General features: G+C 44.3%; 1 protein-coding gene and 1 pseudogene across 1 annotated transcript in view; one reads left to right on the top strand and one right to left on the bottom strand.

The window, feature by feature from the left end:
* Positions 1–2,113: 2,113 nt before the first annotated feature.
* On the bottom strand, positions 2,114–2,204 carry LOC116908421 (annotated as a pseudogene).
* An 8,637-nt stretch (positions 2,205–10,841) lies between these two features.
* Me1 (malic enzyme 1) overlaps positions 10,842–14,069 on the top strand; it is a 113,461-nt gene continuing 110,233 nt past the window's right edge. Inside the window, exon 1 of the mRNA XM_032909690.1 lies at positions 10,842–11,084. Within this exon, the coding sequence (XP_032765581.1) occupies positions 11,007–11,084 (78 nt within the window). The 5' untranslated portion in view covers positions 10,842–11,006. The remainder of the gene's footprint in view (positions 11,085–14,069) is intronic.

Genomic DNA, 14,069 nt, shown 5'->3' with positions numbered 1-14,069 from the left:
GACTGGCCCCTTTATGAAACCCAGCAGTTCATGTTGGGGTGGGCCAATTGAAAGCCAAGTCAGGGTCTGAAAGGTATCTGAGCTGGTCAGCCCATCTGCTTTCACTCTCACACCCTCCGGGCTAGCTCATCAGCAACCCCTTCCCAGCCCCCATCCTCTTGACTCCCACCCTGCAACCAGAGCCAGTTCTACCCTGCTGCTCAGATGAGATGCAGGGCCCTCTCTCCTGAGTGTTGCAACCATCGAGGGACATGGCCAGTTCTCCCACTCACTTGATCCCAGAGCCAGCTCTCCTACCTGCTACAGGTGGTGAGGGACAAGGGAGGGGAGGAGGGCATCTCTTCCTCACCTCAGCCTTCTCATGGCACTTAAGAAGCATGGTTGGCTTTCCTGTGCTCATGCCCTTGGGGCTGACTCACCTGCAACCTCCATGTTCTACTGTGCGGCCCAGGCAAAGTGCAGGTCCTGCTCTCCCTGCTCTCCCTAGTGCTGCAGGAGGTTAGGGGCAGGGTCAGCTATCCTACTCTGATGACCTCAGGACCAGCTCTCCTGCCTGATATAGGTTGCAAGGGATGAGGGAGGATCATCAGTCCCTCACCAATGCAACAAGTGATGGGCTACTTCTCCCATGCTCATGCCCCTGTGGCCTGCTCGCTCGCTCTCCTAAGTGTTACAGTTGGTACGGGGTAAGGTCAGCTTTCCTGATCTCATGACCCCAGCGCCAGGTCTCCTGTCTGCCACAGGTGCAAGTGAGGAGGAGGGTATCTGTCTTGTCTATGCCACTACATAGGAGTGGCAGGGCCAGCTCTCCCGCTCATCTTCTTGTACTTGCTCACTTGCAACTTCTGCAATGTTCTGAGCCACTCTCCCAAGTACTACAGTTGGTTAGGGCCAGGGTCAGCTCACCTGCTCTTAAGCCCCTGGGGCCAGCTCTCCCATGATGTCAGGGAAGGATAGGGTCAGTTCAGCATAGTGCTCAGACATAACATGTCTCAGGCAGCAGTCCGGACCAGGGACATCTGCCTGGCCTATGGTAGTAACAGACCCCTGCTGCTGCTGCAGGGCCATGGACCTAGCATGGCTCCAGTGGCATGGATCCCACCATGATTCCTGGTGACATCACAGGCTACTCACATCAGACTGTTCCTTACTACCCTTGAATCAGCAGGTTTGCCTCTCTCACATCCTTCTGTTTCTTTCTCTCCCATTTCTCTACCACTTACTTGCTCCTCTTAGTGCTACCCAGGGTCTCTGAATGTCTCTGGTAAGCTCAGGATGATCTCAGATGTGGTGTGCTGTGCCCAGTTTGTGCATTATGGCACTGGGCAGGGGTCATCTCAGGCATGCTCAGGTTTATGCGATGACAGACTTGTAGTCATCTTAGGCTAGTTCCCTGTCTGGGCCCCCTCTGGCTTGCTCCAGCATGGGCCTGCATGAGTGTCTGTCTCAGGCTCAACTCCAGCCCAGAACCAGTGTGGTAGCATCAGACAGGTAGCCCCTGTCAGGCTCCCTGGCACTGGGCTGGTGGCCATCTCAGGCTTGCTTATTTTCAGGGAATATTAGGATACTGTGGTGGTTTGAATATGGTTGGCCCAGGGAGTGGCACTATTAGGAGGTGTGGCGCTGTTGGAGGAAGTGTGTCACTGTGGGTATGGGCTTTAAGACCCTCATCCAGGCTCCCTGGAAGCCAGTCTTCTCCTGTTTGCCTTCAAAACAAGATATAGAACTCTGAGCTCCTCCCGTACCATGCCTGCCTGAATGCTGCCATAATCCTGCCTTGATAATAAATTGAACCTCTAACCTTTAAGCCAGTCCCAATTAAATGTTGTCCTTTATAAGAACTGCCTTCGGGGCTGGAGAGATGGCTCAGTGGTTAAGAGCACTGAGTGTTCTTCCAAAGGACCTGAGTTCAATTCCCAGCAACCACATGGTGGCTCACAAACCATCTGTAATGGAATCCAATGCCCTCTTCTGGCCTGTCTAAAGACAGTGACAGTGTACTCATATACATGGAATAAATAAATAAATCTTAAAAAAACAAAACAAAACAAAACTGCCTAGGTCATGGTGTCTCTCTTCACAGCAGTAAAACCCAAACTAAGACAGCTACTAATCATTCCGATGTTTACAGGTCAGAATCCTCTCAGCCACCTACTGACACACTGGTGGCACAGCAGCCACACCTATAAACCTCTAGGGGCAGTTGTTTATCTAAAGGGAGTCTCTGGGGAGATTTCAACTTGTGGCGTAGCTTGCTGAGGATTCTTCCTTCTGTATGAAATCAGAGGCTCTAAAATTTTAGCGGAACTAAGAAACAAAAGGAATTTAAACCCTACTAAACTGTGTCACTGAGGAAAGAAACACCTTGACAGTGTTTGGTGTTTAAAAGTGTTGAATTCTAGAAAAATAGGTGTGTATTCTGGTCACAGAGGGGAGGAGCCCTGGAGCAGGGTACATGCAGAGACAGGACCATTAAGGGAGGGGACTCCAGTATTATGCAGTCCCTTTCTATTGATCTTCAGTTGCCCAGAAACCCCTATGAAAGTCCTGTGCCTTAATTATTTGTTTCCTTTTACTTTTTTGTCTGTGTGGGTCTACTTATATATAAAAAAAAGTATGTGTCTTAGTCAGGGTTTGTATTCCTGCACAAACATCAGGACCAAGAAGCAAGTTAGGGAGGAAAGGGTTTATTCAGCTTACACTTCTACATTGCTGTTCATCACCAAAGGAAGTCAGGACTGGAACTCAATCAGGTTAGGAAGCAGGAGCTGATGCAGAGGAAGCAGGAGCTGATGCAGAGGAAGCGGGAGCTGATGCAAAGGCCGTGGAGGGATGTTACTTACTGGCTTGCTTCCCCCAGCTTGCTTTCTTATAGAACCCAAAACTACCAGCCCAGGATGGCATCACCCACAAAGGGCTGGGCCCTCCCGGCTTGATCACCAGTTGAGAAAATGCCTTTCAGCTGGGTCTCACGGAGGCATTTCTTTAAGGGAGGCTCCTTTCTCTGTGTTAACTGCAGCTTGTGTCAAGTTGACACACAAAACCAGTCAGTACAGTACTGGTCTACTTTCGCTTTGTGAGTTAGGTGTAGTATCTCGTCAACAGGTATTATAGCAAGATTTCCATAAGAACTATGTATAATTATGTCCAGGTAACTTGCTATTGGTATTAAGTAACATTTACTTTAAAATAATTACCTATCAGTTTCTCTGTAACTAGTGAGGGTGAATATGAATGAGGAAAGTATGGATTAAAGGCTGTAGAATTTGATCTGTATGACTTTTATTTTTAATTAATTAAAATTAGTTAATTAATTTTAATTAACTAATGAAACTCATATGTAGACCAGGTTGGCCTTGAGCTCACAGAGCTCTGCTTGCCTCTGCATCCTCAATGTTCGGATCAAAGGTGTGTGCTGCTATGCCCACTTCTGACCTGTAAAGCCTTTCAAGTTTTCTGGCAACCCTAGAGCTGTTAAAAGTTGATTTTTAACAATTAGAGAGTTTTGAACACAATATTTTTATATTTGGGCCCAACTTTGCCTGTGTTCTGGAAGTTTCTACCCTTTTCTGCTCAGCATAGTCTTTTGTTTCTACATATACAGACATAGACACAGACACAGACACAGACACAGACACAGACACAGACACAGACACAGACACAGACACAAACAGACACAAACACACACTACCCCTTGTATCAGGGTTAAAGTAGGAAGAAAGGAAAGGGAAGAAAGGCCAGTGAGTAGAGAGAAAACTCAGTTCCTGTCAGTGTAAGGCCATGGTGATAATGTCACAGCAGGGTCTCTGTTCTCTCAGCCTCATTGGCCTCATTACCTGCATGACAGAGCAGCTTCCGCACAGAAGGAGGAAGGAGGGAAATGCACTGGGAACATCCCACCCGCTCCATTAGCCAGGAAAGGTAAACAGCCTGCTGTGTGGGTGGGTGCGAGAGGGGGAGCTCAGGGTAGGTATTACTGACTCCAGTTTTTTGGCATCAGGCAAAGGATACATATCTTCACATCTCAGTATAAATAGGCTGACTGTAAACAATTACACATAAAGATTCCTCTATCTGTTTAAATTCCAGGCCTCTTGGGAAGTCTTGAAAGACTAAATGAATTCTTAGGGAAAACAAGGACCCAAGCCTGGTTATTTCAAAACCACAAAATAACTCAATAACTTTCTTACCAATTAAAATTGACTTTTTTTGTTTTTTGCCCTGTCTAAAGATTCTCTAAGTTCCCCTTCAAAAAGTTTGTCTTCAAAAGAATAGCTTGACCCTGCTGTTTTCACTATGGCAAGATTTATTTTAACACTTCCCAGTCCTCTGGCCTACGTGCTCTCAGGTCTCTTCATACTGTGAATGAATCTCTTGTCTAACCGTCCCAGCACAGTTTTCCTCAGCACACTGCCCCTGCCAGAAGCCAGAGGGTCTGGAGTTCTGCAGTCACACCCACAGAGCCTGCGGAAGACTCCGCTTGAAAGCTAAGTAAGCTTTTGGTGGCATTACAGAGGGGGCTGGTACTTAATACCGGCTTACTTCTATTTCTGTGGGCCCGGGGATGTTAACCACTAGACATAACCCCTGGGCTCTGAGTTAATGCAGTTTATATTATGAGGTGGCCTCCAGAAGAGACAATATTCTGTTAAGATTACTCACAGTAAAAAAAGAAAAATGTAATTTAATAAGACTCTTCTGCCCATGAAGATTTTTTTCCTGATTATTAAGAAAAAAAAAACTTGAAATAAGAAGGCAAATAGGTCAACAGAGTGATAAAAAAGAATGCCAGTTTAAAAGCAGTAATTTGCTTCTTGTTCTAAGAAGAAATTTTAAAACTTTAGCAAGTTTTTGTGTTTTCTGAAACCTTGATTTGAAAATAAATCATATGTGGGCTTTCTCTAATATTTAGATGTTCAGAATACAGAGAAACCGAGAAGTAGAAATCTACATGAGATGATTACTTCGAGCTCAACATCAAGCTGTATTTGAAGGTCAGTCATACATTAGTTAAACTACACGATAATCTGTTTCTTAGATGAATGAAGGTTAAATGGTAAGTTTGATCTATATTGTTTATTTTGAAAAGTTTAACATTTCGACAAAGTTCTTTAGCTTCAATGTTTTTTTTTATCTTGAGATCATTCGTGTTTGTTTTGACTCTAGTTACTTCACAGTAGGGCGAGCAGGGTGGCTCTGCACAGGTATTTGGCACAGAGAGGCGTTATGAAATGTATCCAGTCCATCTTAGACTAACATGTGGCTCGCTCAGTGCCTCCTGCCAAGCTGTCAGGAGTTTCCACTATCCGTGATGCTGATGAAATGTTCTCCTGTTCCACAGCCTCAACTGTCTCAGAAATGAGAGACAGGGCTGCGGTCCTAAAACCTTACAGAATAATACCTGGATCAAATCCCCAGTACCAAGTCTGCTACAGATGGTTTCCCTGCATAGTGAACAATATATGCCTTTTATGTAAGCCTCAGACATTGAAGAATTAGAAAATGAAATATACTGTTAAAATTCTTGTGGCATATTTTTCTAAATTAAAAGAAGTCCTCTACCCATGATCATTCAGTTTCTGACATTATTTTTAACATTGTTATTATATGTTGTCACAGCTAAGCAATACACGTTCCCCAGACATCTTTTGTTTCAAATATGTAATTCTTTCATGTCTTCTTGTTAACTTCTATGAAATTAGCACAATTTAGTAATCTGACTATGATACTTAAGGCACATTGCAGAACAGTGTACGATGGCTAATTTCACATGGTGGCTGAGTCTTAACATATTTTTAAGAGATTCCTACTTTTCAAAAAAAATGTAAAGAAAACATATCTAACTAATGCACAATGAAAGCAATTTGGAAGCCACTTTGAAACCTCCTCCTCATCACAGTTATCCGTGGTAACTATGGCAACAGATATACTGAAGGGTTTAAGTCTGGATCTGAACTGAATTATGATAATATACTTTGTGTGGTGTGTGTGTGTGTGTGTGTGTGTGTGTGTGTGTGTGTGTGTTCATATGTATATATGTGTATAAGTGTGGTGTGGAGATCAGAGGTCACCTCGTACGTTGTTCTTCAGGAGCTGTCCCCTTGTTAAGACAAGACTCAGTGACCTGGAACTTGTTGATTAGGCTTAAGCTAGTTGTCCAGGGAACCCAGGATGCTCACTCATTTCTGCTGTCCTAGTGCTGGGATTACAAGTACATGCTCTAAGCCTGGCTTTTAGGAATTGACTCAGGTCCTCGTGCGCTATGGCACATTACTAGTCTGGTATATACACTCTTTAAATCAGTTTACTGAACTCCGTTCTTCTCAACTTGTTCACTTATACACATTTTATATTCTTGTCTGTGTAAGGCAAGCATATTACCCACTACATATATTAGGTGAGCTAGTGGTGGGAACCATTAAAGAGTGCTTCATAGTTCTGAATGGATGATATTATTTTCAAAGCAGCTTCAATAGCTTCCCCAACAAACACACTCACGATGTGAATTTGAGTTTCCTCCAGTTGGGGTGGCTTTCTGTGACAGTTTGGATTAAGAGAGGACTGAAAATCTGTGGCTGCAAAGGCCAGGTCATCATGGGGAACGGCACTGTCTAACCCGCACTCTGGAATACATGCTCTTCACCAATACAGGCCACATTCCATCTCATTGTTTGTTAGTGCTTGAGAAGCAATAATGTGCAAATCAACCCATGAGGAGGAGCTAGGTATGAAGGGACCTTGAGACTCCCTGAAGCAGATACAGAGATAAATAGGGTATATACATGTGTATATGCCAATCCCAGTTGGACCCAACTCCTTCTGATTTCCCTCTCCTCCTCTTCTCTTTCCTCTCTATCTCGAGATAAGCTCTTTCTCACTATGTTCCCTAGGCTGGCTTGATAACTCCTGCTTCAAGCAATCCTGCCTTCTGAGTAGCTGGGATTACAGAGGCATGTCAACCACTCTCACTGCAGCCATGTGAAAACCTCGGCCAGCAGAGAGAAGCCAAGGCTGTCCTCCAAATAAGCATGCACAGAAGCTACAGGAGAACAAGAGTGACTGTTGTTGTTGAGGCGTTGTTACAGAGCAATAAAGCATGTTCTGTATGCTATTAGGAGACTCTCTATGCTTTACCACTTTTCCATAATGAAGAGACACTTTCTCATTCCTGTAGACAGAACGGCTCTCATGCTCTTCAGCCTAGAGAAGGCAATGCAAACTTTAGCATACAGTTCATAGATAGCTGACCTTAGACCTAGATAGATAAATTACATGCTGGAGAAGCTATGTGATATCTGGTAAAACCAAACCAAACCAAACAAACCAAACCAAACCAAACCAAACCTAACAAACCAAACCAAACCAAAAAAATTTCCCCGGATCTTTTTTCAAGCACCTTTCTCTGCCAATTAAAAAGAAAAAATAGGGGTTTCACTTTTTCCCCCCCAAAACCACTTAGTTTATTATAAGAGAGAATTTAATACAAACAGAAGAATTGAGCATAATATTATCAATTATACAAGGTTAATATTTAACCTTATTAAGTCAGTTAATCCTGCTTTTTTTTTTTTTTTTGAGATGAAGACTGAACCCAGGGCCTTGTGCTTGCTAGGCAAGTGCTCTACCACTGAGCTAAATCCCCAACCCCTAATCCTGCTTTATAACACAAAAGGTTTTAACTCATAAAACTGTGAGTAAAATTGGACTCTTAAAACATTAAGAAGCCAGGCTTGGTGGTTTACACCTGCAATTCCAATACTTGAGAGGTGGAGGCAGAAGAATCACGAGTTCCAGGCCAACTTGGGCTATTCAAGGAGACTGCTATACTAGGGAAACGAAGCAAAACATATATATCGTCCAAATTAATTTTTTTTGTAGTGGCAGATGATAATGTCTTCTTTTTCAAAGTTAGATTAAAGACTTACCTGGCAGGGAAAACACCATGATCATTCCCGGAGCCCATCTGTTCCTCTCTCAATTTGCCAACCCAAATGAAGGAAACACAACCTCATATTGATATACATACATGCAGCAGTGGGGCTTGGGGGGATGGGGTGGGGAGGGACATGACACATATACCCACTGTGTTCCCACTCTCCCTTGATTTAAGACAGAGAGAGAGAGAGGGAGAGAGAGAGAGAGAGAGGAGGGAGGGAGACAGACAGAAAGGGAGGAGGGAGGGAGGGTCACTTGACAAATGCACAGTTCTTATTATTGAAGAAAGCATCCGAGGGGAGACAAATTGGGGATGAATGAACTAGAATAAGCCAAGGAAATCTGATTGTAGAGTGTGGATTCGGAACTAATAATTTTGATGCATTTTGTACAAGCATGTCAGCTATTTACATATCTAAACCAGTAGTTTCCCATTTCATGTTGATGGAATATTTCTAGGACCGCCTCAGTGGGGGACGTTTGTTATACATATACATATGTGAAGTGAACTGGCACATTATTGGTGGAATATTTTTTTAGTTAACCCTAAAACAATGCTTCCAACCAGAGATATTTTTAAGTACTTAAATAGAAAACGTCATGTCAAAAAATTATCAAAAGCATTATTTTAAAACGAGACTTCATATGGCCAGTGGCAGATATCTTTAATCCCAGCCCTCAGGGGACAGAGGCAGACCGATCTCCGAGAATGAGGTCAGCCTAGTTTTCAGAGAGGGCTACACAGAGGAACTCTGTCTTGAAAAAAACAAAAACTAAACCAACTAGCCAACCAACAGGACACCACAAAACAAATAAAAGAGGGAAACTATTGCTAATTGCTGAAATATACTCTATTCTTTTTCCATAGTTTAGGGTTATTTTTATCTTTTCTTGTATATTGACGCCCCCCCCAAGCTAATGTTTATGTGCTGGTAACCCCATCTATAATGTGTATTCAGAAAACATTTTGAATATATTAAGAGATAGATGAACGTACTGGAGGTCAAACCAAGAAGTTCACTCATGCTTAAACAAGTGCTTTACCAGGAGCCACATCTCCAGCCTCTACTGTCAACATTCCTTTTGTGTTTTAAGATTTATTTTCTGTGTAACTCTCTCTCTCTCTCTCTCTCTCTCTCTCTCTCTCTCTCTCTCTCTGTGTGTGTGTGTGTGTGTGTGTGTGTGTGTGTGTGTGTGTGTGTGTATATGCTTGTTTTGTGCATGCAGCGTCGAGGGGGGGCAGAAGAGGGTGTCAGATCCCCTGGAGCTAGAGGTACAGGTGGTTGTAAGCCGTGTATCATTTGGGCCTTGGGAACTGGACTTGGGTCCTCTGCAGCAGAGCGTCCTGTGTTTTTAGCTGCTGAACTATCTCTTCAGCACCTCCTCCCCGCTTTTAACATTATTTACATTATCAATTATTTACTGGGCGACATTGAAACCCTAGTTTCAGTTTCTTACAAGGTAATGAAAGCAAAGGAGGTTGTTGTTGTTTTTTTAATCTACGTGCTTGTCTTTCTATGTTTTTGGCAATAAAATCTAATTTTACAAAGAATTAAAAGGAGTGAAAAGTCTGGTGTTCTAGTCAATATTTGGGAAACAGGTTCTTTTCAGATTTTTTTTTCTGTGACTGTACAAAATAGCTCCTTGGGCGGCTCGCCATTCAAGATGACTGGAACTGTCAGAGAACAAGTAAACACACAAGTGAAAGCTAGAAGTTTTGCAGGTCTTGGAGGTTTCTGCAATCCCTTAGTAGTAGTGTTGGCTTGGAGGAAGAGGCCACATGGTCTTTGGGTTTATTCATTATTGGTGTTCCTGGCTATATGCCTTAAGTCCCACAAGAATGGACAAGCAACATCTCTAAATTTAAGTCATAAAAATTACTAAAACTGTTGAAACTTGTTTCTCCTGGAAGTTTGTATCTTCCAGGTCTGCAATTGTAATGTGCCTCGTGTAATTTAGGAGAGGGAGTTTTGTAAAGTACACCTTCTCAGATGTTATGAGGTAAATTATTCATGGGTTATAAAGTTCACAATGAAAGGTGTCATGTTAAGTGCAAGAAATGCTTTTGAAGAACTGTGGGATGCTAATATAATGCTTTCTGTAAAATAAGTTGATAATTAAAAAACCAGGCCAAAGAAATTTCTGAAATTTCAAGCATAGCCCAGAAGCTATAGCTGTACTGATGGGCTCAAGTAAAATAATTAGAAATCATTTCTCAGGTATCTAGGCAATATATAACCCCCAAACTGTTCCGCAGTGTCTAGATGAACACCATAGAATTTGGCCGTGGGACTTAACTGAAAAGAAAGGGCTTTGGTGTCTGAAGGCTGCTTGGCTGTTCTGTTTTGTTTTAATCAGACATCCTTGAGAGGCATGGGATTTATTTCTCCAGTCCTTGGATCTTCAAGTATAAATATCAATAATACAACCACTGGGTTTCAGTACTGGAAGACCTGTTATTCTGACCCTCTGTCATCAGAGAAGAAACCATACATCATCTTGCAAAAATTAACATCTTGGTTTCCAGAACGCTCAGGAAAATTGTTCTTAAGCTCAATAGGACTGGCCACTGGACCTGTGCCCTCTAACACCTTTCTTCTTACCACGTTCGAACACAATTCCCCTCAGATACTATTCAGAAACAGGCGAGGAGTCGCCCGCTCTATCGCCCAGTGCCATCGAGGCCTGGGCATTCTGGGTCAAAGTTGATCCCCTCCTGCATCAGGCCCCGGGGGCATGGCTGGCATCCAGGACGTTGGGGTTAGGGGAGGACAGTGGACGAGCGGAGGAAGCGAGGCGGCCCGCCCCTCACCCGTCGGGGCCCAGGTCGCACGCTGGGCGCTCACCAGCTTGGCCGGCGCCCCGCCCCCGCCTCCTCGCACGGCGGCTCGGCCGATGCCGCCGTGACTCAGCGCTTCTCGCGGGCCGCCCGGCCGCGGCCGCGGCTAGGCGCGGGCTCCTCCCGCCTCGCCACCCCTCTTCGCCACCCACGCCCGCCCCGGCCGCGGGGGCCTTCCGTCGCACGGCCGCCGCCCGCCGCACTCCGCGTCCGCCCCGCCACGGTGCCGGCCATGGAGCCCCGAGCCCCCCGCCGCCGACACACCCACCAGCGCGGCTACCTGCTGACGCGGGACCCGCATCTCAACAAGGTGAGCCCGCGGCCCCGAGAGCCGCCCTGGGCCCCGCCGCTGGGCCGCGGGCACCCGCGTCCCACCGAGGGGACGGTCCCACCCGGGAGGCCACTGCGGAGTCGGCGCCAGCGTCCCTCAGCATCCCGATGCGGGACCACGGGTTGCGATGTAACTTGTGGCCCGCACTTCTTTGTCTGCCCTTCTCCCATCCCGGGAAGGGCAGTGTGGACCAGTGTGGGAATCGAGCGTTTTCCCTGAGGGTGGCAGGCGGGCGGCCAGGTCAGCCGCGACGTGCCTTCCCGGTCCAGGTGACTGGACTGGCAATGACTGGAGGCTGCTGTGGAGACAAGTGGTCCTACCGGTCCTGCCTGAACAGAGATGGGCTCTGAGTGCCTGGGATCCCGTCCACGAGACGTGGGGCTCCAGGACCTCTTGGCTTCTGGGGTGACATGGTTAAGAGGCTGAGGATGCATGGTGGGTGGTTTCTTGTTGAACCCTACATGCATGCCTAGGTGGGAAAACTTACATGTTACGGTGGTACAGCCATTTGTTTCTTTTTATTTATTTATTTTTCTTTCTAAATTCTGACTTTTGGAAAGTTAATTTTTTTAATCTGTCCTTTTTTTTTTTAATTGCAAGGAAATTCAATATATGTCCCAAATCAGAGTTCCCTTTTCTCAGGCTGTGATATCTCCTCTCCTACCCCATACCTAAGATCTCTCCTAAATGAGAACATCTTAGAAATAATCAGTTTGCTCTTGTGAATAACTAGGTGTTATTTTATACAGTGTGGATGGTCATTAGATTGGTGTGTGTGTGTGTGTGCGTGTGTGTACGCGCGCGCGTTCGTGCATGGGTGCGTGCATATCTGATTTCCTATTTATTCAGCCTGACATGAGTGTCAGCATGGAGGCCTTGTAAGTCTTTTAAAGTATCACTTTAATGAACCCCCCTTTTCATTAAGAAATGGACCCTTAGCTTTCCTCTCTAGTGATGTTTTAGGTGACCTGTGCTCATTAATAATATCTTAAACACGTGGGATTATTCTGTGCATTGTAGCTAGTTTGAGTTTGTAATTATTTTGTAGTGACTTCTACAAATCTTTGATTATTTGATTATTTATAGTTACATAGTGTAAAATTTTAAGTTTTCCTACCTATTTTTCCCTCAAAATAAATGTAGGTGCTAGTTTGAAATCTTTTTCTTCCTTTATTATTCTGTAAGTCGAGGTCTATCTTTCACTAGAACAAAGGTAAACTTTGTGTGACAAAATCATTTGTGGCTTTCACGTGTTACCTGCCTGCCCTGATTTATGATGAAATTATGGGTCCCCTTGACAGGATCACAGGAGTAGTATAACCTGTTTGATTTTCTTAAGTCAAGGTTGAAATGTTTGCTAAGAGTGGGAAGGCAGGCGGGGCCACCCCATAGCAAAGGTGTGCTTCATTCACCTTGTTTGGAATCTCCTGTTAACCTGAACCAGGTTATTCTAACTTTAGAATAACCCTGTCACAAAGATCTTACACCAAAGGTAGAAAAGTGCAGTATTAATGTGTTCACACATTCCATCTGTAGCTGATCAAATTGGATCACAAATCTGGGTCATCTTGGGACAATCAATAGAATGGACTTTACTTATTCAGCCCTGGGATCCGTGTGATGCCCTGTGGAAGTAACATCACTGAAAGCAGGTTACTGGGATTTTCTTGATCTGCCATACACTCAAGAGTCCTCTGTCTTTGTTCCTAGGACAGGATTTTTCATTTAATTTTTTTAATTTTGAGATGACTTGACTCCAAAGGGATGCTAAACTGAACCGTGCTCTCTAAATTCCTCATACCAGCCCAGCCTAGCCTGTTACTGGGCTGCAGGAAGCCTTGCTTTAACCACACTGAGGAGCTTGGTGGTTCCCTATTGTCCTTACACGTTGTTAGTATGACATCCTTCCATACAGATATGGATGTCCGCATCTTCCACTGCTGAGGAAGAGGCTCAGTGTTAGGAGTGCTTGCTGCTCTTGCAGGGGACCTGGGTTCTGTTGCCAGCACCCAGCTCAGGAGGCTCACAACTAGAGGCAACCACACGCAACTTGTAGAGAGCGTGCACCTACGCACACAGTGAGGAAGAGAGAGAGAGAGAAAGAGAGAGCATCTCTACCACTTAGCATCAGATTCAGTCTCTGTTATTCCAGTATTTTTAGCGACATTTCTTGTTATGTAAATGTAAATTAATCTTTTACTATCCTTCCTAGATTCGTCTAACTCCCTGACTTAGCCTTTAGCTTAAAATATATTTGATGGCTTTCTTTTTTCCATGTTTGTTAATGTGACATTAATTGACTTAGTGATCGTTTCCCTAGGGAAACCTTTCCTAATTATCTTGTCCCCACTGTCATTTAATGCTTACTCCTACACACGCAGTTGCCCCACATTATTTTTTATGTATTACTTGGTCAGTTTTTATTTATTTATTTATTCAGCCAAATCCTGCTTGTGTAGCCTTGGCTACCCTGGAAGGAATTGGCTGTGGACCAGGCTGACCTTGCACCATAGAGACCTGCCTGCCTGCCTCTGCCTCCTAGTGCTCAGACTGAAGGCCTGCATGGCCCCAGCAACTGCAGGGAGCTTTCAAAGTGTTGGCTCGGGCAATATCCTAAGACAGTACACCTATTAATTTAACTATCTCATAATATCTAATTAATGCACATTTACACAGAAGTCTAAAATTCCTTTGAATCTGTCATAAATTGTTAATGGAATATAGTTAAAAATGTTGGGGTTGGGGATTTAGCTCAGTGGTAGAGCGCTTGCCTAGCAAGCGCAAGGCCCTGGGTTCGGTCCCCAGCTCCGAAAAAAAAAGAAAAAAAAATGTTAGGAATTTGGCTTTTATAATCTGAAATTTTAACTACTTATTGGATAGTCTTAAGGAAGTAAAAATTGGTAAAAGTCAAACTTAACAGTAGACACGAAGTCAAACGAACAACAACAACCATAACAAAAACAA

This window comes from Rattus rattus, chromosome 8 (assembly GCF_011064425.1).
Source record: "Rattus rattus isolate New Zealand chromosome 8, Rrattus_CSIRO_v1, whole genome shotgun sequence".
NCBI classification, from domain to species: Eukaryota; Metazoa; Chordata; class Mammalia; order Rodentia; family Muridae; genus Rattus; species Rattus rattus.
The sequence above is the reverse complement of the archived record's forward strand: the minus strand, read 5'-3'. Positions and strand labels throughout refer to the sequence as shown.